Source organism: Amblyomma americanum, chromosome 4 (genome assembly GCF_052857255.1).
Source record: "Amblyomma americanum isolate KBUSLIRL-KWMA chromosome 4, ASM5285725v1, whole genome shotgun sequence".
In the NCBI taxonomy this organism is placed as follows: Eukaryota; Metazoa; Arthropoda; class Arachnida; order Ixodida; family Ixodidae; genus Amblyomma; species Amblyomma americanum.
The window spans coordinates 216706098-216732625 of NC_135500.1; the positions used below are offsets into that span (position 1 = coordinate 216706098).

The following is a 26528-nucleotide window of genomic DNA, read 5'->3' on the forward strand; positions in this document are numbered from 1 at the left end:
CTCTCAAGTACTGTTCTTAAGGTTTTCAGCACATCATATCACATATATTTATTACACAGTACATACCCACGTACAACCTCTATAGTGAATTGTTCCTGTGTCAGGATCGAGGAAGTCAAACAGCGACCTGCTACGGGCACATCTCATAACAAGTACACGAGCACCAAAAAAAAAAAGACACAATAAAATGAAACAATTCTTCGCACAGCGTCCGCGGCTGTTTCGCTTTTGTTTTGGCACATAGTGGCAGACAGGGCTTTCAGCCCACGTGTTTCGCTTCTGCTTTGGGAAATTCCACGAAGCTGGGGTTAGACTTGTACTTGGTTCCTTTCAGCGCGCTCAAAGCAGAAGGCTCATGTGCAGACGACGTGCGTCTTGCAGCACTTGGGGTAGATGCCTTTGCCTTTCTTCAGGGTGCAGTTCTTTGGGTAGCCATCGAGCGAGACACGGCCGCACCTGCAGAAACAATCATGTTAAGTGCACTGACATTATATGAATCAGAGTATCGGGCTAACGGTTGTTAACAGTTTTTATGCAAGACAGACAGGCAGCAGAAGCATGATGCGTTTGCTAGGCTTCTGCCAAAAGCCAAAATGTAAATTTTATTTTGATACTATTAAATGTTTGTAACAGCGCTGAGGTTATGGACGTCTACGGGTCGCAAATTACTAATCCTCAAAAACACATTCGAGCATTCACGAAAGCACCACTAATATAATTCGTAAAATTTGAAAACGCAAACTTTTCCGTGATTTAATGATGGGGTCAACACAGTGGACTATTCACGAACAAAAGAATGTAGTTTAATCCGAGTCATAGGCTTCGTTTCAAACTAAAGATTGGACATAATAGACAGAGTGTGTTCAACTGAAGTCGTGTAGATTTTTTTCCCTCCCTGACTCATTAATTCGGAGTCTTTTTTTTTTAAACACTTTTCACAGAATCTGTGATTCGCGCAACGACAAAACAGTCCTGTGAGACACGCAACTATCAGTCGCCTGTGAAACGTCAAGAAGGGCCTGCCACTCGACCTCTCGGCCGCTAATGTCAATCAGCTTCCGCTGATTAATGCTATCAGCTGCCAAGCTTTGACCTAGTAATTTTTTTAATGTTATCCCATGGTGATAAAGGAGGCTCGAGTAAAAGCGATTGCTGCTTAACGAACTTCCTGTCCCGGCACAGCTCTCAGTGCCTACTGAACAGACCTTGCATTTGAGCACGCATACGGCGATATGAGGAGGCATACCGTGCGTCAAGCAAAGAGATGATAATAACATGAACGGCAGATGAAGAACACCTGCAGATATAGGGTACTGTCGCCGTAGAAAAATCAATGAAATCGCAATGACAGATTTCCTGGGAAACGATGACAGAAGCTATTCTACTGAAATCAATGTACTGGAGCACTTAATCGGTTACTTTGCCAGCGTCAGTATGCGCGGAGTCAATTTTTTCAGGATTCGAAGCAGTGTGAGCTTAACCTTTGTTAAGACCTACGCACTAAGGTGCCAATCAAAGCAGTAAGCTCAGCATATCGTACTGAGCGCATCACTAGAGTTCAACGCAGTTTGTGACCTATAAGCAGGCTTGTGTATAGTTGACAATGTAGGTAAAGTATATGGCACTCCTCTAGACGTAACGTGACTGCTTCTTAAGAAACCTTCTTCACGCTTGACAGCCCTCGCTGGCCACGACGTTTTTTGTCTAGTTGCCCCAAGAAAGCCAGCCGTTCTTTTTTCCAGCTCCTTTCTACTTCTCCAGATATGCACTTCCTCCGCTAGTTCTCCGTAATGCACCCCTAATTTGAGCTCTTGGTTTTACCCAAGGACTTGTTGCGTGTCGTCTCGTGATCTCGGTGCCGATAACACGCGAGCGTCGTAGCAGGAAACGTAATTCTGCAGCCGGCCAGCCACAGCGCAAGGACCTCACGACACGCATGCATGGTCTGGCTCCTCTTTCTCCGCTGCGCGGCCCCGGAATTTCTTATGCACGACGCGTGGAGGAAACTTTCACTCGCTCTCGTAGGCCTAATGCGTCTCTGTGAGTGGACACGCTTTAAATACGGGTGCCGCGCACGAGCACGTTTGACTACAATGAAAGACAAGCGAAACTCGCAGCGGCAATCTGCATTCGACTGCGACGCGTAGCGACAGCAGGCAGGCACAGTGAGTTTGTAATCACTTCAGCAAGACAGCGACACTTGCACCTGCTAATTCCTGCTCGGTCGTAGTTCTCCGCAGTTGCACCGCAGCGTCGTGTTAGGCTCACTCGGGCCACACGTGTGCTTGGCTACTTCGAGTTTTTTCTTTGTGCCTTTTAGCTGTTCACTGTGCCTACCGCTTTGTTAAAACTATTAGAAGCGTATTTTTTGTGTATGACAAGGTTTTTTTATGCTGGTCTTTATACGGGCTAACTGCGTTGGCGTTGGTGTCACCTGTGATAACAGAACCCTCCAGCGTTCACCTGATTTCAGAAGAGTGCTGCTCAACGAGTACATGGAGACATAGGAGCACAGACACCGCTGAAGACATAACGTGCCTCAGTGGCTGAGTGCTGTAAGAAAGCTTCGCTCTCATCTTATGTTCGCCCTGGCCATCTGTGCTCAACGGCGCGTTTCTGTTCAGTTTTATTTGATTTGCTTTGATTTTTGTTTTCTTCATTCGGTACTTATACAACATATGATTTAATTATTAGAGGAAGAGGTCACAAGGTGTCAACCGTCATGGGTCCCCTCGGACAATAATACATACAAAAATAGGGCAGCAAAATAAAACAAGCGCACAAAACGATCCTAATCATAAGATTTAAAAAGTGCAAGGAGCATCTGAATAAATACTTTAACAACACGTACCTAATAAATTATAGAAAACAATGGGAACAATAGTTACAAACACATAACTATCATATGCTGAGAATAAGAAAATAGAATGTTATCGCTCTTTGTGGGCAGAATACAATGCTAAGTAACTGAAAAAAGGAAATGATCGGCAAAGTGCATCAATTCGAAATAAGCGTGCAAAGCAGTGAAAAGAAAATAATAATATTCACTATATCAATGCGATCAGCAAATACCTCTTCAAAAATTGATGAAATGGTTTTGGTTTATGGCTTATGGGGGTTTGGCTTCCGAAAGCGACTCAGGCATTGAGAGACGCCGTAGTGAAGGGCTCCGAAAATTTCGACCACCTGCGGTTTTTTAACGTGCACTGACATCGCACAGCACACTGGCCTCTAGAATTTCGCCGCCATCGAAATTCGACTGCCGCGGCTGGGATCGAACCCGCGTCTTTCGGGCCAGCAGCCGAGCGCCATAACCACTCAGCCACCGCGGCGGCCTACGAACATCATAAAGTGTTGCTGCCTTGTTTTGTGAAACGTCAATACTATGCTCTTAATGTATATTTTTCTAACGTGTCTGAAACGCTACATCTAAACGTTCTAATAACATTTTTTTAACCTTGTGACCACAAAACAAAGTGAACAAGATGAAATGATGAAATGGGAGTGAGGTGCGGGATGATTTTATGCGAGTGGGCAAATAACTCTAAATGGATATTTATGAAATGAACGCTAACTGCGTACCACAATTAGTACTAAGTTCTGGAAGAGGTAATTTAACGTATTGAGAAAATTTGGTTATATCTGTGTCCGAGAGATGTAGAGGATCGATGCAATTAATTATGAATTAAATAATGCGAGCACGATATATGTTCTGCTAATTTAGTCCTAGATTGAAGGTATAGAGGCGTAATAGTTAGGTTACAATAACTGTATGGGATGGTCGATCTGTATTGCGCAAAGGTGATTATGCGACCGGCTTGATTCGGCAAATGACAAAGGCACGACAGGTATGTGTTGAATGTATTTCCCCATAGTGAGAGGCATTAAGTAAGATGACTATGCATGAAGGGATAATAAAGAAATCGAAATTTATGGAGCTGAAAATAATGGCGTGTTCTTATTAATTCGTGAATTGCAGAAACAATTTTAGAAGTTATGGATTTAATGTGGGTGTCAGACTTCTAATTAGAGCCTATTACAACGCCAAGAACTGTAGCAGTGTCTGATGCGTAAGAAGCGTGTTGAAATGTACCTGAGGAGTAGTCAATATTTTAGTCGCAGAAGTTGCAGTAGTTTCATTAAAAGCTGCGGCAGGATACTCACGAAGCACCCCGAAGGTACTTGAGCCTTGTATCGCATGTGAGGCTTATGCAGGGGTTGGCGAGGTTGATGTGCGCCCCGTCTGGGATGGCGTACTTTTTCCATATGCATTGCTCTGGAAGAAGCAGAAGGAAAGCGCAGCGCATTCAATACCCCGAGTCTATCGTGTGAAACGGTTTGTCCAAACATCAGGGTCTTCAAAACGAAAGGATAAAAGATGTTTTTTTTTTCTGTACACTATAGATCTCTAATAAGGGAGTAATTACATACTGACATCCACTTCATAGTTCCCGTAATTTTTTTTTAAATACGAAGTTTCTACGGAAGCTGTATGACTTTCCTTTGTAGCCGTGGTGGCAGATGCCAGTGAGTAATTACTCCCTTATTTGAAAACATGCTCCACCTTGGAGGATTCTCCTAAAACATTTCGCCAACTGTATTTCTCTGTTCTGTCGTCCATATTTATTTGAATCAGTGCTCAGTATGCTCCTGGATAGATACCGGGTGGAGCTGAAAGGTTGCTGACTTCCAAGTTTCAACCTGAGGAAATCGCGCTAAGAGCCCCCGCTGTTCCCTTGTTGAAGTTTCAAGTATTTGGTATTTGGGCGAAGATTAATTCGCTTCAATGCTATTATTGCAAAGCTTGAGTATGATTATTGGCTTAGTAAATCGATTGTCGATTGCAGCTGCTTCTCTGTTCATCAATAAATCAAAAGAGCTTTACGCAACCTTACAAGGCGAAAAAGGTGGCCGGAGAAAAAGCTGACTGGGCTCCATGGAGCCACCCATGAGCAATGGAAACTTAAATACATTCAACAGTAATGAAGCTCTATACCAAACATAATAAATCAGGAATATATTCAAAACAAACGCGCCACGATAAGAACATAGCATTTAGCACATAGTAAAGCATACTGAAGCATAAAAGCAGAAAAAGGCCATAGTAAAAAAAAGCATAAATCCACATCTTATAGAAATGGTGGCAGTGTTATAGAAACACCACACATAACACAACTATTAAATCTTGACCCATACATTAATACACAAACAAGCGTTCTTTTTATTTTTATTATCTAAAAAAATTTATTGTCTTTTTTTGTAAACGTTTTGATGTTAGTATCGTGTGCCATGGTGGTTTAATGTCGTTGGCAGTGTATGCTGAATCCTCTGTAAGCCATGCTGTGTTCACGGAAAACGAACATGCCACGGTGGTTGACACAGAAAAGAATATGCTGTGCTCAAGTTGTACAATGTCGAGAAATATATGTAATCTGCCTGGAACCGCTTTCTTGTAAGATAATAATAATGTGTAAGTGTACAAGTCCTGAACTCGAATGATTCTATGCTTTTCAAAAAAGAAATCCTTTGATGCCACGCGAACTGCGTTCTTTTTTTTTTTTGCACTGCAGTGATTTTGTGTAGGTTTTCAGCTGCAGTGTTATACCAAAATCAGTACACAATGGCACAAATCAGAGCTAAACAGGGCATCATAAAGTAGTTTTCGGTGGCTGTTCGTTATGCCTACTGTTTTGCGTAATAGAACTAATAATAACTGAATGTGCTGGTTCTAGGAAATGTGTTCGGTAAATATCACGCCAAGTTTTTCCGCACATTTTTAAATCGAAATATTGCACGAGCCAAGCATAATAGATTCAGGCTCTTAGGCAATGTTCCCAGCGCACGAAACAACAAACACTTTGGTTTGTATTCATTCAATGCCAGGGAATTTGTCTGGCATCATCCGGCTAAACTACAATAAACCCCTTCTGCCTCGATACTAACGTGCGTTACATCTTTTCCTGCAAAAAAGACGGAGCAATCATCTGCGTAGGTAACGAATTTGCAAGCTTTATTAATTTTCACTTTGTTGTTAATGTAGAAAATGGACAGATCAGGTCACAAAACACTTTCCTGTGGCACCCCTGATACCATCTCTCTCAAGAGCGATGTTGTATTTCCCTCTTTCAGTATATTGCGATCAACCTACAAGGTACTATAAGGAATTAGTTCAAGCGCTACTCCTCTGAACCCATGATATTCCATTTTATCTAGCAAAATAGTGTGATTTTCACGGTCAAAGTTTTTGCTGAAATCCAAGTGTAGCCCTAGTGATCAATTTATTTTCCATGTTTTGTAATATCATTTCTTCCTGGACCAAAAGAGCACTTTGTGTGGAATGACATTTCCTACACCCAAATAGATGATTTGTTATGAAGTTATGTTTGCCACAGAAACTGTCAATTCGCGCATCAATCGCCTTCTCAAAGCCTTTCGAGAACAATAGTAAAATTGAGACTGGACGATAGTTGGGAAATGCGTTTTTATCTCCGCCTCCATGGATTACCGTCCCCCTAGCTACCTGCATGTTATTCGGAAAAACGCCAGTAGAAATTGCTATATTAAACATATGCGAAATGACAAGCGTGATCTCATGCACCGCATATTTAATGAGCTTAATTTGTAAGTAATCGGCATCCCGACTATGGCTATTCTTAAGGCCTTCGAAAACGCTTTTCACCTCTGCGATAGAAATAGGCTGAAGGAAGAAAGGAAGATAGAATGCGGATATCTTGGGGGTACACGTTGCAGATACAGTAGTGTTCGCTGTGTTACCTATATGTGCAAAAACGTCATTAAAGTACTTCACTAAAGTTCATTAAAGCTCCCCTTAATATGCCGTTATCAACGAAAAGGTGGTCAATACAGTTTGACACACGCATTCAGTTTAAGATTCTCTAATTTCTTCCAGATAACATCACTATTATGTAGGCAATCATTATCAAAAATATGAGCGTAATATTCTTCTTTCGACTTCCTAATTTCCTTGTTAAGCTGCATTCTAAATGATTTAGTTTCTGTTAAGTTACTCTGGTCACAAGGCTGAAGAAACGCCTGAAACATGCACGCAGCAACCAACGCGTGCTTCCAATGAAGGTGACTAATTATCCCCAACATACGCGGCGTAATACTGCGAAAGCGTCAATACTGATCGCACTAGGTGCGAAGTCCTGCCGACGACGAGATTTGCCGCTTTTTGATTCGTGCCTATAATCGGCGGTGTGTGCGCTCTCTTCTATGTAGCGTATCGTTTCTGTTGCAAAACGAAAGACCGAAGGCTGCTGCAAGGCTATGCATGTCCCTGGCCTACGACTCTTCTGTGTGCTTATTATTTTATTTTTTCGTAAGTTCCGCTTAACTCCTACGCGAGTATGTCTCCTCATTTCATTCCTCCATTGCCGCCCTTCATATTCGTTGCGATGCGTGCGCATCCTGTTGCGCCGCGTTCTGCTTCAGGCGATGCGCGGCAGACTTTATTAATTTTATTTTAAAGAAGTGTCTCTCTGAACGGCTGCCCTGTGCAGAGATATACGCAAACGTGTCGGCGTAACCTCCGACCCGAGACTGGTTTCCTGACGCGGAAACCCGGCGGGGGGTGCTGCTGACATATATGCGGCCTTGCGCGACGCCGGAATAGATGGCGAGACGCCGTCCGAGTTGTCAGTGTGCTAAGCCGCCTTCCCGCGGGCCTTCAAGGACTGCACGCGGATTCGCGCGAAAAACAAGATGCGTCGAAAGCCTCCGCAATCTGTAATGGAACTCAGCGACTGAGTCATCGCGAAAGAGCTGTGCAAGTAACGTTGAAGAGGCTGACCGTAACGATACGTAGTTGTTGGCATTCTTGCACAGTGTAAAATTACGTTTTATTTATTTTATTTCAAGAAACTCCTAAAGGTCCTCGTCACGAGGGTATTACATAGAGGGGTGGTACAAGATACAAGAAGGAACATCTAACATGAGTAGGTGAACAAAACACAAAACAAGAAAGCGCAATAACTGAATAGTCAACAAGTATCAAAATGTGGCGGAACTGAACAACAAAACTCAAATGATCATCATGAAAAAAAAAAAAACTCAAACACATCAGCTATCTTGTATTGAAATTCTGAATTGTACTCAGGTTCTGCATTCAAGTACTGAATGCATGCATTATATATTTTTTGTTGGTACATAACAGCTAATGTGCCCTGCGGGGTCACGACCTAGTCAGGAGGCCTATGCCTTCCTTTAGTCTTTCCTCACAGGCCTGTGTATTCTCAAACAAATAATAAAGAAAAACGTTTTTCGCTGCAGTTTGCGTTTCTGTAATCTGTCCCGACAAGTTACTGTACTGAGGGACGCTTTTTCCCGTTTATAGCTCACTAACTATTCCTCGTCAGAGTAACGCTCGTTCGTAAACTGTGCACTGAAGCTTTTTCCGGCAGCCGTTCATTCCCAGAACTTAGCTCCTCGGCTTATGGGATCACTGTCGTCTCCGTGGCATGTGCTTTCGACTTCTTAATTTATCTGATGCACAAAGAATTTGGACTAAAGGAGGCTTCCTGTTCAGATTATGTTCAAGCCAGTAATAAACATGGCTACATTCACATGGCACTACATGAAGGGCAACAACATTACATTAAGAAGGCAGTGCTTAATAGATTTGCTTTTGGTAAGATTAGGAGGGTTATCGGTAGATAGAAACTTGAAAAGAGAGAGAGAGAGTTTATACCGTACCCCGTGCATCTGTAATGTGAACGCTGAACAATACATCGGCAATTAACGAAACATCGTTATCAATTGGAACCACTCCAACACCACCAACAAGACTCTGGAAGAAAAAAAAAATGATGACACTGTGCTCATTCAATGTCATCAGCCCATTTTGTTGTACATTGTGTACTGTACCATGTGTGTTTTTACTGTGTCGTGTGTGTCTAGCGCTGCAATGTTTTAAAGTTTCCAGAGCCACCTTACCCTGCCCTCAGCACTGGTCCTATTTCGGCGAAAGAGAGCAGAATGCATGAGCTGCCGTCTGCATGACTCAGTATTATTTGCATGCGCTGTCACCTCCATCAGAATGCTCTTAGCGAAATGGAACCGGCATGTTGGGGCACTCGCGAGGATAAAAGTGTTACATTGTGTCCACGGCAGGCTATAAAGCAGCCATCTATGTTATTGAACTGTCGGTCGCAGTCAGTGAATCACTTTTCCGCACACGTCACTCCTGTACTTTGCACGGCTGTCATTCATCTTGACAGAGCCCACAACGGGCGCAACCTTTCATTATGCTCCATTCGCTGTCGACGAAAGTCGTTTCTCTCCTAGACTCAACCGCGCTAGCACTTTGCACGTGCCGGCTTCGCAAACAGGTCAGAGGAGAAAGCTGACCACGGCCCTGATTGTGTCCGTGTCCGCTGACCTTCTCGCGGTGTCCTGTTTTGGTCGGCCGGGCGTCTTTTTGATGACTCCGTTCGGCGGGGAGGCCGGAGCGAAAGCGTCGACCGACCGACCCTGGTGACGAGGTCGCCGAAGTTTTCGCTTGGAAGGGCATGCCACTCCTCAAGTTCCTTTGTGTTTGCGCGCCTCTACACGGCAATAGAAAGCACGCTACTTTGCTTCGTGGTTTTTTTCCTTTCTCGCTGGCGCTCAGTTGCTGGTGTTAGTGCTTCCTTGCGAAAGCTCGTTGCCGTGGCCTCGTTGCAAGCGGCAGTTTCGGTTGTTTTGAAATCGTTGAAGGGAATAACAGCTTGTCTTGATTCATAACGACAGCGAAGGAGCACAAACACAAGAAACATGCAAACACACGGACGAACGCTGCACTCACAACTAGTTTTAATGGGAATAGATTTTGCGTAAATAAAGGCTCTACGCGTCTGCGCACTGTAGAGAAGATAAAAAATATCCACATGCCACGGTAACATCACAAACACGTCTTATCTTAAAGCCGCGAAAAGGTCGAACTCCGAAGTGTACATAAAAATTGAAGAGTCACTAATACAGCAATCAGCTCTTTTCTTCATATAACAGGCCTCCAGGAGTTCACGTGCCGTTTTATTTTTGCTCCTACCTAGAATTCTAGCGCTATCGAAACGTGACGCACATTTCCTGCATGACTGGCAGTGCATTAGTAACGCTTCGATTTTTATGTGCACTTCGGAGTTCGACCTTTTCGCGGCTATAAGATAAGATGTGTTTGTGATGTTACCGTGGCACGTGGATGCTTTTTATCCTCTTTGTAGTGCGCAGACGCCAAGAGCTTTTATTTACGCAAAATCTGTTCTCATTAAAACCAGTTGTGAGCGCAGCGTTTGTCCGTGTGTTTGCGTGTTGTTTCTGTTGTGTTTGTGCTCCTTCGCTGCCGTTATGAATCCAGAAAGTTGCCCAAAAACTTGTTTTGCTCAAACAGCAGCTTGGGAGCGTGTTCGTATTCGCACAAGTTCTCGAAGAAGGAATGCTTGCGGTGGAATCGCTCCACAGCTGGGCGGCGGTTTTTGCACAAGAAGTAGTATAGATGTCAGTCTAGCAATGATGTCTTCGTGGCATAGCGTAGCGTTCAGACGAGAGTAATTTATTTGAGCGCAATTCTTATTTCTGATGTTTCTTTGTCCGCTGCCAAAAAGCATGACTCGCCCATCTCGTCTTTTTTTCTCTCTCTAGAAGTTTTGAAATTAACATGAGTGCTTAATAAAATGTACGACAAAAACCGAACGCGTCTTTTCATTATGGCTTATCACATGCCGTGTAGGCAATAGAGAGATTAACATAGCGCGATCCGTTTCCGCGAGCCGGCTCCTCGAGGCGCCAGCTCCGCATTCGCAGATGGCTCCGAGGGGCGCATTCCTGTCTCTGCGCAGACGCAGCTGGATCCCCGCAGAAGTGAATCAGGGTAGCGGAAAGTAGATTGCGCTATGATAAATCTGTACAAGAATTGCCCTTAGCGATAGGGTTGCTCATCTTACTCACGTAGTACTGAGTTCGAGGGAATGCTTTCAAGCATGTAAATTGTTTCGTGGCATATTCGATGTAAGCACGTAGTGAGTGTTCACCGACGTCAAAGCGGCAGCCATTTTGTCGTCTGTGAAGCATTGCGAAATGATGCCGGTGTGTCTGAAATGATTATAGGCTGCTGCTCCGGACAACAATATGGCGCCCGTGACCTCACGTGGATACCTCATATTTTTGGGCTTTTCGATATAGGGAAACTGACGGCACACTATCCTTTAAATAAAGTGCGGTTGTAAAGCTGATTTAAAACATTCATTGCACCAATTGCGAGATGATTTTTTCCTGACTTGCACAGAGCGCGTGAAGCAATGCGCGGGGCGTGGTTTTGATATTTCCTTCCTCAGCCAAACACGACCAGCATATCCTGCCGTTTATCGCTAAAGGATACCCAACGACATTCGGTTGCCTTCTGCCATAAGCATTTTCTTCTGGCGTTACATCCCATGTAATAACAATAATAATAATAATAACAATGTGATACGCAAAGGAGCAGCGCATGAGCAAGAAAACGTCCATAATATCTCCACGCGATGCCTAAAATTATTTGCTGCTGAAGCGTTGGATTAAAACGCAATGCACTATAGGCAATACATACGAACCTTCCGGTCAAAACAGCAACTTTTAACGGAAGTAAGCACAGTCCGTATAAAAGTTACCAGTAAGCGCCCCTTTTTTATTCTTTCTTGCGTATGTGGTTTGCACGCAGGTTGGTTGCATGGTGGACATTGAATATTTTTCAGGCTGAAGAATTTCGAGACTTCTCAACTTTTGTTTGGTAATGATTGTGCGATCATACTAGGCTCAAGACTTGGTTACCTGTTGTAGCCTTTTGCAAGAAAAAAAATCAGACAGCTGTTAGACTTTCGTAATCGCATAATTATGCGCTGAAGTAAGCGGAATGAAGTTCGCCTTTAAGAAAATTACTGAGAGCACTTCAGACTACTCACGTGCTGTGAATGCGAAAGCATGCACGCGGGGTGTTCGGCTGCAGTGATGGCCTACTACGCTAATACAGCTATCGGCAAAGCTGGTCTTTTTGCGCCGCTTCAATGGAAGTTGATGACGACGACAATCCCCGAACCCGGTTTCGCCTTTTAACCACTCCAACAGAGAACAACAACAACAACAGTTCACACATTTTTTAAAATTGTGCGACTCACCTCTTCCCACCTCCAGTATTGTTACTCAACCTGGAGCCTTTTTTAGTGCCGCCTGGTCTCGTTTTCATACTCCGCAGATATGTTTCGTGCAGTCCCTCCCTGATCCCATAAACATTCATTTCACAGCTGTCCGCCAAACGTATAAGAACTCTTCTTCTGTCCAGATGGCATTTGATGGCATTTTCCCATCGAATGCAAAGCCGCACCATTTTCCTCTCCTTCACGGTTTGTTGCGGGACCACCTAAGGTCCTTTCCCTCTCATGTTCTTATCTCGAAAAAGCAGGTGTGGGCATTCTTTTTCACCTTCAAAGGATTGGTCCTTTTCTCTCCGTCTTCCCGACTTCACTTTCATTTATCTCGGGCCGAATTATTAGCAGCAATCTTAGCCTTACGTTAATTAGACACTACCGGTTCCCAAGTCATGGTTATGACGGACTCTTTTTCTATTTGCTCTTCATTATCCACACCGACTGAATCCCGGGCGTTACGCCTCTTTGAGTTCCTGATCCCTCTGCGCATAAATTCGGTACGGCTGCTTTGGTTACCGGGGCGCATGGGGTTTCACATAAGTGAGGTTACAGATTACTTAGCAAGGGCCTCTCTCTGCGGCCCAATTATTGCAGCTCTGCTAATCTGTGCATATACAGCTGCGGTGAGGTTTGCAGCTACGCGGTATTTCAGGAATTTGCTGCCTCGGCTCTTACCTCATCTTCCGAATATCAGCATCTTCTGGATCCTTGTAGTAGAAAAGACTGGCACTCGCGCAGACTAGAGGTCTCTTTCACGCGTTTGCGTTGCCGGGTTCCACTGCTAAACTTCTACCCTCACAGATCTGGTCTGGCGGTCTCACCACTGTGCGCGTTTTGTGCCGAACCTGTGACAATAGATCACTCACTACCTGGTGTTCTGCCGCCGCTTTTCCTCTTCGGAGAGGCACTTATTACAAATTCCGTTCCACCAGTTGGGTCTGCCTGTGTCCACTGCGGTTGTCCTTTCCATTGGCGGTTCTTTTCTTGGTCGAATCAATGGGAGTGTGCGCTGTGTTGTGTAAAATTTCCTTCTAGAAACGCAGCGACTCCCATTCCGAGGTTTTATTTTTTTGCCTATCCTCTAGCTAAGACAATGCGAACTGGAAACTTTACATGCATTATATTTGAATTTGTACATAAAGCCATTGTGTCGTCTTCCATCTCCGAGTTAAAAGGTCCCCTGGCGTTGCGTCGTCCAATCTGTCAGCTTATACCGTATTATTACTCATTTTCCCCCCTTCTATACGCTCCTGTTTCCACCTATTCACCGCCTGTGTGTTGGCCACTGCCCGTAGTGGGTGTGTGCCATCTTTATTTGAGGCCAAACCAGCCAACCGACTGGCGGGGTGTTGTGAGTCGCATGACACATCGCCACGCAGAGCCGCCACGTTCATCGAAGTCTGCCTTCAGACAGCAGTGTGCTACGGCGCGAGGGGTATATGCTACTTAAGATCGACCTCCTGCGTGGTTGACTTTACTCCATGCATGTGTGTGTCTCCCGGACTTTTGATGTGCAGGCAAAGTGAGAGCAGGATGCCGGTGTGACTGTCTATGACGGGTTGCGGGATGCGACCTCGTTTAGTCGTGCTTTAAGCCTGTCGGGGTGATAGCCTGGGTTCCAAACCCCCCTTCGGGAGAAATGTTTTTTAAACTTTTTTTTCTTTCCTGATGATGTAGGCACTGCCGATGGTGTTATGAGGCCACGTGAGTTTTCGGATCGTCTGGCATGTACAACAACGTCGGATTTTCCCCCTCATGAGTCAATAACGCTTTCATATTATTAAAATGTGCGTGAGTACAATTTGAGCAGAGAAAACCTCTCCGATTTTATACTAAGATCAACGGCACATCTCTCCGAACTTGAAGGTTTTTGTCCTCTAAAATATTGTTTCCAAACCCGCTGGTATCCGTAAAGCGATGAAAACGGAGCAAAGTGGCTCAGAAAGTGGTGGCTCTTCCCAATTCCAAGTTCCTGTTTTGAGTGCTTCATTGTGCTAGACCTGGTCATTGAAGGACCCTCACGTGTCCGCTTTCTTCTGCAGCAGACTTAAATAACTTCTGGCGTCTCTCTCTGTTTCGTAAACAACGGCTGCGCAATCGCCAATTCGTTACCTCGCAGAGCACGTCCAGTCTTTGCGGCTTATCTTTGCGTTTACTTTACATGCACACACATTATCCGACTGCTTACGCTCTATTCGGTCGTATACGCTAAAAGAGATGGAAGCCTCCGATAACATTGTGCTCTTGACCAGTAGAGCCCGTGTGCGCCGACTCGTTTTGTTTAAGTTAGCGGCAAGTACGTGTAGGTGGAACCCCTCCTGAACCAGCTCCGCGTTTTTGTTTTTGTTTTTTGCCGCGTCTGCGCAAAGCATTCGGTTTTTCCACTCAGTATTCCGGAGAGCGTCTCCGCGTGTTCGAAGGCAGGAATACTTGAAAAAAACAAACAAGAAAAGGAAGGACTGACGAAGTTCGCAGGCAGCCACGGCAGACGCAAAACGCAAAGATGAAATGGTCGGCTGAGCCTCTGTCACATGGGAAAGAGCGAGACACGAAACGGCGCGCATGCACTTATTGCCAAAACGCTGGAAGGAATATTCCAATCAGGAAAAGAGGACCGCCTCATAACAGGTTGCTTTCTTTTTTTTTTTTTGCACAGGAATGCACTAAGAAGTTTGCTACTAATGAGATTATATGTTGCACCAACGTCCTGTCTCACTCTAGTTTAAGTGTAAATTGGGGTAAGATTATAACTACCGTCAACGCCGCTTGCTTCTGATGGCTTTTCATAAATGTCATCACAGTATAGGCGGCGCGTTGTTGTGATTTCTCAAATTGAGCGCAGCTGTAGGCGTACCATTTTTTCAGGTTCTTATTTTAACCTTATCCGAACGTTTTCCGTTGGCTTGCCGTACGGGAAAATCTCCGAACCTTTGCTTTAGACGAAACTCTGGTAACCTGGAAGCTAAACGAAAACTTTATGCACAGAGGCTGGGCAGTTTTGGTTCCGTTCTTAGTTGTCATCTATTATTCCGATCTTATGGGTGTATAGTACTCCAGTCTCATCCCAGTCTTAAATTTCTGCCTGCGTCTCCTTGATTTGGCCCAGCGTTTTTATCCTGTAACACCAAGGCGTTGAAAACACCGGACAAAAGTTATGAACTTGTAGGATTTCATAACTAATGGACTCTTCACTGCAGAAATGAAAATAAAAAAAAAGAAATTCATTTAGAAAATGCAATCAGAGCATAATTGAATTTACTCAATTTTGATAATTTCTGAATCTCTAAGGACGTTAGACCTCCCCACTAGACAGTAAATCAAGAGCAAAATGCAAAACTGTTCCATCGCCAGCCCATGCAGCCTTACCCCCCTCCCCCCACCTCCCAGAAATTTGTAGATTGTTTTGCCGTCAGAGTCAGCTTTTGCATGAATTTGTCTTTTATCTTTTAGCAGGCCTCTTGCATCGCTGACAGCGGATACTTTGGCCTTTCTCTTATAAATATGATAGAAGAGACTATTTCTGCAAGTACAGTTGCAATTTATGTAGTTTTGCGAGCAGAAAAATAAATTTGCACGCCCGGGCACCGAGTGCTCCTGGCAACCTTGCGCGGCGCAGCACCCCACATGTATATTCATGTCTCCATATCCTGTATTTGAACAAAGTGTATATTGTCGCCCTACCCTCTCCTTTCTTACTATTGGTCCCCCTTCCTTTCCCTCTCCCTGTCCTCTTACCGCCCTTTTATTCCCGCTAGCCGCACCTCAGGCGCTTCAGGTTTCGATTGCACATGCCACGGCTAGCAACTTTTCATTCCTTTGTTATTTTTATTAATAAATAGCCGCTAATGACAACAACAGGGTGCATCAAAAGTTTCCAGGTCACAAGGTTTGCTTTTTGAGGCATGTAGTGGGGCGTTTATGACAGCCCCCGGACCCCAAAATCTCCGTGGGGGGTAGGAGAAGTATCATTCTCCCGTCTGAGAACCTTGGTAGCATCAGAGGCGAAAAGCAGGCCCTATGCTGTAGGTGTTTGCAGCGCACACGAAACACGGACGGACAGAAAAGGGAACGAAACACAGCGCTGTGTTTCGTTCCCTTTTCTGTCCGTCCGTGTTTCGTGTGCGCTGCAAACACCTACAGCATGAAAAACCAACTAGCCCAAGAAAAGACGATTCAGGCCCTATGGCCTGGAAACTTTTGACGCAACGTGTACATATATGATATCGTCGAATGCGAATGCAACACCTAGCGGAGGTCGGAAGCGTAATGCCTCTTGTGTGCCGCTGTGAATGCATCACTGCTCCTAGGTATCTAAAGTGGCCTAAGGTTCGCGGATGCGCATTCAAATTTTCATGTAGGGAAGAGCCCTGTACGGGTCTGGTCACGTTTGACACACACACACACGGCCGAAAGTCAAGAAATGGTTTGGCTCGTCATTCTTTGAACGATGTCTCAAACCTCAGAAAGCTAAGGCGCTCAGAACGTCAGGTTGAACAAAAACATAACATAATTGGTTTATGTCAACCAAGATTACAGAATTTTTATCAACAAAAATTATCACCTAGCCAAACAACATTGACAAAACCCCACATGCATCTTTTGTAACACCTTTCTAGGGAAGGAAAGAGGTGCACAATAAATGCCAGTAGTCGTATTCCCCAATTCCCTCTGGGCAGGAGGCATAGTTCTCGAACGCTAAAATCCAACTAATCTCCGCTGCGGAGAGCACAGGACAGTAAAACGTTCCACCCCCCCCCCACCCCCTCCCCAAAGGACACATGGTCGAAACGCTTGAATAAACAGCTACGGTGCTTATATAGATAACTGGCTAGTTCATTTGCCTCAGTCAAGAGAATGAAGTTACAAACTCGCTGCGCGCATGTAATTTAAGGTGTAGTAAGTTGGAATTTGCACCACTGTCACGTGACTTCTACAGTCGTTTGCGAGACTGTGTAGTAACACCTTACAGGCCCTGTCACGAAACTGGATCCGAATGCCAAGCAGTGACCACGAACACTCACTGTTTTTCACATCAACGGGCTGCACGAACACGGCCGCCGTGGCGAGCGATGCGAAGACGCACAGCAGAAGGAACAGTGTTCCGAGTCCCCGCCTCTGGACGAACCGCATGGCTGTCCGCGTGCACTGACAGGTTATACCGGCGCAGAACGACCGCTCGGAGTCCGTCTCTTTTTGAGTGAGGCGGGAGCTGGAAACTCTTTTTATATAAACGTCTCCCCGCCGACTTGCGGCGGCGCGCGGGTGCCGACCGAAAACCGGATTGTCTGGCGCAGCGGACATGGGTATTCCCCTCATGGGCGAGGGGGAGCCTGCTTTGGAGCGTGCGTGCGGTATCTGAGATGGCGGCGTCCTTTCTGTTCGTGTTTTACTCCTCTGGGCCAGACAAAAGCCCTTCCATTGAGAAGGTAGCGAAAAAAACGTGCCCATTATCTTCCCTAGGGAGCATCAACGAGCTCATGCGTTACGCCGGCTGTTAAAAATGCGCTTCACCAAGGGCGACAGTGGGCGCACTGAATGGTCTGTTTTCCCCGGTGTTGGCGGGGGCCCGATCTACGGAATAAAGAATACCGCGCTTGTGGAAAGAGTGCATAGTTGCAGAGATGTGTCCCCCTTGTCCTAGTGTGCCTTCTGTTGTAATGGCTGGCGGGCACTAAACGAGTGGCCGCACGGGGTTCATTCATTTGTTCCCGGCAGTTATCACAGCCTGTGTTCGGAATCACGAGTATTGATTATGCAAAGTAAACAGTGTATCCAGGGCGGGAACACTGTTGTGGAAGGCGGGAACACTGCTGGAGTGCTGCAAAAAGGTGTATTCCGAGTCGGCCAAATGAGAGGAATGGTTGCTTTACAGCGAGGCCTGTAGAGCTAATTTGCCGTGGTATCGGCGTAATATGTCGTGATGAAAAACTACCACACCCACTTGCTGGTCACTGAGAGCGCTATTTAGATTCGCCTGGCCATTGAGAGTATGCAGAGCTAAATGTCTTCAAGGATTTGTCCCAAGACAGAAATGTGACAACTGTGGCCATGTAGTTCACGTAGGTCCGACCCGCATGAGCCTGGGTGAGGATATTCCTGATGAGAGAGCGAGGGAGTGGTGCAGTTGTTGCCAGCCCTTACTAGCTCCCGGGCAGGGCTAAACGTTCGTAGAGGTTTGTATATGTTTGTTTTGGGGCTATACCACGGAGCTTCGCGCTTTGCTTACACTGCATCCAAGTTGGCCGCTGGGCCGTTCATTGCCCCTCCAAGCGTCCGTTGCCTACCTCTATTATTATTAGGCAAGCTGAAAAGCCAGTAGGCCTCCTATGCTGTCCTGTCCTCATTTACTGCACCATCATCAATTGCTCTCCCAACTATCGCCAGGCCCTAACCGGCCTCCGAAACGAACATTGCGCTACGAAGAATAGCGCTGGAGGGTCGTATAGAACGAAAGAAAACCGGTTGACTCCAAACCATAAATTGCCGAGAGCTGTGGGCTCCCAGTGCGCCGTCGCGTCCAGTTATAACAAAGCAGATATGCGAATATAAACAGCCTGTCAGCTGTTCGGGTGAATGCAGACAAAACGAAGCGCTTCGCAGCATAACTGACATCTGATAGCAGCATAACCGAGACATGTGAAGCAAGCTGCCTGACGATTTACGATCATACATTGCAACTCTGAAAGTTGGCTAGGTTCCGTACGTTTTGTTTTGGTACTGCAAAAAAGCCTAGGCTATGAGGAGAGTCTTATAGTGAAGGACCTCGGCTGAGCATTTGCCAGTTTCCTAAGCTGCGAACCCGCGTGTCAGGCCCTGGTCGTTTCCGCGTTTTTCCGCCTTGGAAATGTGGTTCTCTTGAGACTAGGCTTTCTGCTGCCAAAAGTGAGCCTACCAATTTCCCAGTAGTTCAGTATCAACCAAGTGTGTTCGTGACACTGTGCTCAGCTTAAAAGCGCCATGTCGGCTCTGCGCCATTTCTGAATTCAGTTGCGAAAGTAAAGTTGCTTTGGCAGATAATAAGGTGAGATTGACAGTGATCGAGCAATGAAAGCCAGCGCGTATGCAATAATAGATATGCTGTGTAGGCGAATGCCTTATTTTCGTTCTTCTTCCAGGAAGCTGAAGGCGCAACACACATTTACTCTCCATCATTTATCCGATAGGTTTATTAAATTAAGCCTAAAATATAGCACCCTATCTTCCCGCTGTTACTTTCTGTGCTTTAAGATTAGCTGCATTAAAACCAAAATCAGCGGACCGCAGTTTTTCAACCGGGAAAAATTCAGAGTTGAGTTAAATGAACATTTTTATTTGTTTCTTTTTCACATACCTGCATATGAGCTTGTTTGTTTGTGTGCTCTATTCACAAGTGCTCTGGATTTGGCAAGCCGCCCTTCTATAAACTGGGGGCTCTCATAAAGTCCAGGTTGCGGCATAGGTGGGGATGTGACGCTGTAGCATTCATGGAAAGCAGAAAGTTGGGCTAGTTGGTTGATATGCATAGTGAAGAAGTTGGCGCGGAAAAAACGTGCACAATAGGCGTTCTTCGCATACCGGAGACGTACTACCGGAGACGTATGCCGGTTTACCGGACCTCTCCTGCGCATGCGCAGTGGCGTTGCTGGGGTGAGGGGGAGCCACTGCGGGAGCGCAGGAGGGGTCCGGTAAACTGAGATATACGTCTCCGGTATGCTAAGAACGTCTAATCTCTGTATACGTTTGTCCTCGTTTTTTCCGCGCCAGTTCTTCCGTATGCTGTAGCACTCCATGACCACCTGGACACTCGTCATTGCAGGAAACCATAAACGACACGCACATTAGTGCCCGCCTATAGACTGGTTGTATACGTTTTTCTTCTGTTCTCATCAGCAGCGACATATCCGTCACTATGGTCACGTCCCATGGACACCACAGACTGAACATTTCTTCTTGCTCTTCTCTCTCACGTGAACTATTCCCCTCTCATTGAGTGGGCTACTTAGCCAATCACGTTGGTAAACATGGCTGTTTTTTTCTTTCTTTTGCCTCTTCTAACAACGACGGAGTCCTTGTCTCGTCGGTCATGCGTGTGCCAGTAACGCAACGAAAGATATTAAGATACACTTTAGCCTTCTAGCACTCCCTCCCCGGCTCCGTTCTGCTCCTCGTGTGCCCTCCTAACAGCGCGCGGCGGCTGCAATTTAATTTAGTAACGGGATGAGGGAGGCCAGCTTCTTCCTTGATGCCCGAAGGATGTTACAAAAGCTTCACCCTTCGCATTGTATGGTTGTCTCGGCTTATTTGTACTTTCCCACGGCACCAAATTTTCCCTTCCGGAAGATTATGCTTCGATATGGCGAGCACGTGTGTTACATAAGCATACGCTCTTCTTGTGCTAAGCGATCATCACAGAAGAGATTTCCATTATTCTTTCTTGCCGTTACAAAACGGACACCTATTAATTCGAACCTCCGCGTGACAAAAACTAGTGAATGAACGCCCGCGCAGCGGTTGAGCAATATCCGTATAGTGACGTCGAGTAAGCGTTACGTAAGCGGGGGATCCACAGCCCGCACTATACAAGGCATCGGCGGCAGCCGACTCCCGTGCCGCTGCTTGTTCTCTGACCTCCCATCTTCTGGCGAGGGCGGCGTCAATGCGGCTGGCGCTCAACCGCGGGGGGCGCCCGTGCTTCTCTGACGCAGGCCCTCGACTCGCCTAGCGTATGTGCACATGCCAGGAGACGCATCCTACGCGGGGTGAGGACGGAGACTCAGCTCTCTGCCCACTGCGCTCCCTCTCGACCCTCGTGGCGCCAAGTATGCGCCGTGCTTTCACGTGCCCATTAGCAGGCGAGCGACTTGTTTTTGGCCGCGGCGTCTGCATCCGAGAGCGTGGGGCTGTCTTGACGTGGCGCAGTGCGGCTGCTCTTATGTGTGTGCGTGTATGTTTTGCTTCCGCAGCTGACGCACGCAACGGATGGACGGACGCGAAGACACCTCTTCGCGCCCTGTTGTGAAACGCGACACCGCTTGCAACAACGACGTCGATGTGCGAGCTGCTTCTCACGTCGGCGCGCGAGGCGTTTTCATTTCGTGGCCCCACGAACTTAATACGGACGTCTGCATGCCGTATTCTGTCGAGGCGCAAACGGTGACTTCGTTGTCTGACTGCTATGGAAAGTCTGTTGCAATCAAGGGAGGATTTTTCCTTCATACGTCTTTGTCGGTGTCCATTCACTTGCGAATGTGTTCAGGGGCGGTTGAGGCGGCAGAGAAAGGGCCTGGTCTCAACGTTCGAATTTCCGTATTGCCGCAATTTATAAAAAGTTCTCTCATGAACAGTGCCGCATCGTGGAGATTTCTTTGCTGCTGTGCCGCTCAGAGAGATTATTCTGGCTTTCCGTATAAGAACAGAGAAAGAAGATTCTTGAATGAACGTTGTAATTAAGCAACGAAGTTTGGTTATTCGACACACTCACGTTACCATCGCTCATATCATCTGCTTCTCACCTCCTTTCAACTCCAGCGCCTGGACAACCTAAACCAGCCAGGCAGCAGACCTACCTCAGAGGCCAAGATTCTTGGACCATGGCATCATTTTTTCATGGCCCACAAAACCAGCGGACTCCGTCTGCAACACCTCAGCACAACAGGCGTCGCGGACTTTGTGGACGCCACATCCGCTTCGATGTGCGTTACCTTCATCTGTGCTTTTCTCTGTCCCTCCTGTTTTCCTTCCGTTACGCCCCTTGTCGTGACACGACCACGCAGGTCATCAAACATCTTTTAAAGACAGTCCTACGGCAAACCAAAAAGGAAATTACAACCTCATGGATAGCAGGTCATGACGGCCACCTAGTAAACAAGGTGGCTCACAGACTCGCCAGGGAGACTCTTTTGCACTCACCCCTCGGAGCCCGAACTCTTTTACCCACACAGGACTCAGTACCTTCGATCTCGACTACGCTCCCTTTCTCGTCGCTTTGCCAAGATACCAGCTGTGGCCAAGTCGGCACATATGTTCGGAATGAGCGACCTTGTAGATAATCGCCGCGCACTTCGCCGGCGATTACCTAAGGTTTCAATGCCGCTTTTTATTTTCGTTGCTTTTTTGGTCCACCGTGTTCTTAAGTGGTTACATGAGCGCTTGCTAGAAGCGAGGGTTTTTTGACTGCGGGGGAGAGTTTTCTGCACCTCCTCGTTCACTATAACCGAGTGGTGTGGCCAAAGTTGTATCTTGCATCTCAGATGCATTGCTATTGCCGTAATACAATTTTTTACGGTAGCGCCAACCTCGTTCGTAATAAGCGAGCATTCGTTATACTGTCGTTCCCACTTGTAACAAACCTGACGGCCACGCGGATTGCGGTCGTTGTACCTTACGTCCGTACTAACCGACTCCCCGTATTCCAGCCAGAAGTACTAAGTCCGCCAAAAGAGGCATTCAATCCTTAAAAACTGCGTCACAAGCGTCTGTTTCTCCAAAGCAGACCCTACCATTTCTAGTCCCTTTCTAAGTACTTTCTAGGCTCTCCAGGGTGGTCATGTTCTCCTCGCTGAGATACTTACTGCCAACAATCTGTTTTAGGAACAGTATATAAATCATCGTACTTGAGGCGTCCACGGCAGCTGCGGTGGCAGGTCGGCCTCAATAATCTGGTTCCTAAAGCTGTAGGGGGTGCTCATACTTTGTGTACAAAGGCTTCGTCAGAATACGACTCTGCGATGCTGTCGTCCGCACGAACGGGGTCACCAGAGGCAACATCGGCCCAGTTATGCATCGATGACACATTGCTACAAATCTATACCAGTGTCTGATCATGTGTGTCTTCGACATCGTCATCTATCTTTCCTTGGTATATATGCAGCGAAGAAAGTAGCACAGCGCAGGTGCACAAAGAATGTTTCAGCTGCACTGTCTGGTATCTCGATCTGCCTGAACGTGGTAGCAGCACAAAACGTGAAGCCTACTAGCCAGGCGATGAGTACCACGTGACCAGTGGGGCCAGCAAGGCATTCAAAACGTTTCAAAACGCTGCCGCTAGGTGATTTGCGACCACAGTAGCTTCGCTTTCGACGTTGCCACTGCCTTGTGCCCGCCGCGCTTCTGCTTCCATTTTGGTTGTTTCGCCCTGCCGGTGCACACGCAGGCAATGGCTGGCCTTATAGACCTCTATCAGCGTGCTCTTAGCCGGCGGTTACCTACAGTTTCAAGGCCGCCTTTTTCTTGCTTTTTTTGGGTCGACATGCTCTTTCCGGGGAGGTGCCACGGGGCTGACTCGCCCTTACAAACATTATTTAGACAGTCTTCATACTTTCCATAGACTTCTGTCCATAATGTCTATAGACTGTCTATAGACAAATCCTAGAGAGCAGTCTACAGGCAATACAAATGCTATAGACAGTCTATAGACAATATATAAATTTATGGCCACACACTTTTAGTAGATTTTTGTCTAGAGACAGTTTATAGACTATGAATAGACAAAAACAAATATCTATAGGAAGTCAGTAGAGTGTATAAGAAGTCTATAGACTGTCTATAGAGTATTTTTATAAGGGAGGGTCGCGCCTCGGTCTCCGCACTAAGGTAGAAGCGCAAAATTTTCAGCTTCGGAGGCGAGTTTATGGCGCCTCCTCGTTCGCTACAACCAAGTGGCGCAGCCGCCCAAATACACAGTTTGAAGGCAGCACCGCACTCATTCGTAATAAGCGGACATTCGTTATATATGCGGTCGTAACGAGTGAGCTCGACTGTGCATCCTATGGCTACTTGCAAGGACATCAGAACAGAAAAATACAGACGCGATGAGAAAAAGAAAAGTGGAACAACGCATAGTTCAAGACCTGGGGGTCATCTTAACCACATTCTTGAAGAAGAAAGTGCGATGGAGTCTAGGTTGCCTGCTATAATGTCTACAGTAAGTGTCTACTGTTCTTTCAATTTTCGCGCCAAAAATACGGTTGAAACCGGTTCTGTTGCCCTTATATGGTACGCATTAGTCATCACCTTCTAGAATGTTCCAGTACCTTCCATTGCATTATCCTATGGGATTATACTAATCCGATCCACTAATATCCGCCTTAATCCACCGATTAATTCTCACTACTCCACCTCACTCAATTTCCTGGGGGTAGCCTACTGGGGTTGGTCAAAAATTTTAGGGGTCCTTTGGAATTTTAAGGGGCGGGCCAACTTCCAATTTTTGGGAGTTCTCAGATTTTCCACCAGGCTGCCACCTGCCACCGTGGGCACGTTGTGGTGACGTCATAAGGTCACGTGACCTGTGGGGCCCACAAAATTTGCTTCTCTGGAGATTTTTCGTGCATTTTTCGCTCATGGCCAACGACGCCGACAACGGGGCTGGCCTTTCTTCGACACTGGACCCTTCACGCTATCCAGTCGAAATCGCTCCAGTGCTGAACGACGTCAAGGAATGCTGAACAACCCCAGGTGGTCAATATTGGTAGGCACCATGGTGTGTGGAGACCCAAGTTGCACATGGGCTATGATGGACGCCGTTGTGAATAGGTCCAGGTTAATTTAGACCGCGTATGGTTCTTTAACGTGTATTGGCATTGCTCAGCACACGAGTGTTTTTGCATTCCGCCTGCATCGAAATGCGGGCGCCGCGGTCGGGGTTAGATCCGGCGGCCTTGGGTTGAGTAGCCGAGCGCCATCGCCTCAAAGTCACCGCGGCGGATGATCGACGTTACTCTGGCGCCCCGCACTGCAGCGTCTCTAATAGCTCTTGTGTAGCTTTGGGACGTTAAACCCCTGATATTGTAAAACCTACCAATTTTGATAAAAGCATTCTCATAATAAGAAGAAGGCTCTATCTAAGGGCAGACGAATATTGCATAGGCGAAGTTGCATAGCCGAGGAATGCCTGAAATACAACGAAAATACTCCAGGATGGACTATAACTATCGAGGCACACAAATGGACAGGACAACAAAATAACGGCAATAACGACCGCCACGTATTGTCACTGTGGTGTTGAAGGAAAAATAACAGTGCTATAAAAACCTCAACTCCCTTCACTTTCTTCCGGGGTGAAGGAGAAACTGCGTTATAGCTGTGCCTTCTCCCTCACCTGCAGATCACGCCACCGTACGAGGCACATTCACGGGAATTATCGATTACGACGTACAACGGCGATAGTTAAAGCAACGCCGTTAATATCCCACGTGAAATTATAGTTCTAATAATAGCACAAACAAAAATACTGCTCAGCTTCCAGCTTCAATCTTTTAGATTGGGCACACTGGTTCATGCACTCCGTCTTTAGGACTATAACGCTGTCCTCAACACGCTCGAATAGGGATCCTCACCCGCATAAAAGGGATCACGCTGCATTATCAAACTTACGGGCATTAATCTGGCTCAATCAGATTTTTTGTTGTAGTTTGATGTGTTTATATATTTTGCATGTGCTGCTTGACCTCCCTCCATGATGGATGCTGTTTGCGTCAAGTGGAGAGTTATCACAGTTGCTTTCTCGTGAGCCAGCTACTTTTACTTCCCACATTACTGCCTGTGTTTTCCGTGCATTATTTCTTTCCTTGCGACGAACGCAGACCTTGTTTAAGCGTCTGCCTATATGCGCATAAGTAGTTCCAACGTCCCTGCTTATATCGCTGACACCGGCGCTTGCCTAATTCAGATGCCAGAGGTCCTCCTTTTTTCTTTATTTATTTTCTTTACTTTTCTTATTACTAGAAATTCTACCCTCCTCCCCTCTATGCCTCTGCACTACGCGGATCTTTTATCAATCGCTTGGATCTTTTTGAAAGTACGGAGCGAAATCACGCAAAGTTGCTGCTTTTTCCGTTGTCCTAAGAATTTTTAAAAGCAAACAATTTCCTCGCCTGGAATGTCAGAAGAAAATAGAAAGATAGCAACTACACACGACAAAAACTTGCGTGGGTAATCGAATAGGCTCACGCGTGCTTCCCAGATAAAGATCGACAAGGTCTGACCAACGTCCGCAACGTATGCTGCACTCTTGGAGGTCGTTCTGCGCGAGCGGATGGTTTTCCGATTCCGAGTTCAGATACGGTGACGGACACTCACCTTTCAAAATATGCGCGCTTACGTGGAACACTGCCCCGTAGGCTTCGTGCAGCAGAAACGGCGACAAAGCCAGCGCTGCCAGGTAGCCGAAAGCCGGCACAGACGCCCACTTCATGTTGCTCTCGGGAACACCGGCGGCACTATAGGTGCGCGTTGTGAATGCTGTCCCCCAGTGACTTTCGTGAATAGGGCCTGGAACGCAGCTGCTCCTCTGGAACGCTACCTCCGGTCTCGAGCAAGGGGATACTCACAAAGCCCTTTCCTCACCTACATTTATTTTGTCTTCCCGGAACA

The 26528-nt window shown here is 46.4% G+C and overlaps 1 protein-coding gene across 2 annotated transcripts; it reads right to left on the minus strand.

The window, feature by feature from the left end:
- Positions 1 to 8: 8 nt before the first annotated feature.
- On the minus strand, positions 9 to 26376 carry LOC144129329 (uncharacterized). 2 transcript variants are annotated; one of them, XM_077663375.1, is made up of 3 exons: positions 26235 to 26376; positions 4165 to 4276; positions 9 to 456 (listed from the first exon to the last, which is right to left on the minus strand). In XM_077663375.1, exons 1-3 carry the CDS (start codon positions 26347 to 26349, stop codon positions 354 to 356), a joined length of 330 nt encoding a protein of 109 aa, XP_077519501.1. In that variant the 5' UTR covers positions 26350 to 26376; the 3' UTR covers positions 9 to 353. The 2 variants fall into 2 exon arrangements, with proteins under 2 accessions (XP_077519501.1, XP_077519502.1); XM_077663376.1 differs by lacking the exon at positions 26235 to 26376 and adding an exon at positions 17198 to 17387.
- Positions 26377 to 26528: the final 152 nt, after the last annotated feature.

What these genes read in the sequence shown, in the direction of transcription:
- LOC144129329 (XM_077663375.1), bottom strand. Translation starts at nt 26,349, where the DNA reads ATGAAGTGGGCGTCTGTGCCGGCTTTCGGCTACCTGGCAGCGCTGGCT. An exon ending in AAGCGCGCATATTTTGAAAG is followed by an intron (nt 4,277 to 26,234) that starts GTGAGTGTCCGT and finishes TGCTTCTTCCAG; the next exon opens with AGCAATGCATATGGAAAAAG. An exon ending in AAGTACCTTCGGGGTGCTTC is followed by an intron (nt 457 to 4,164) that starts GTGAGTATCCTG and finishes TTGTTTCTGCAG; the next exon opens with GTGCGGCCGTGTCTCGCTCG.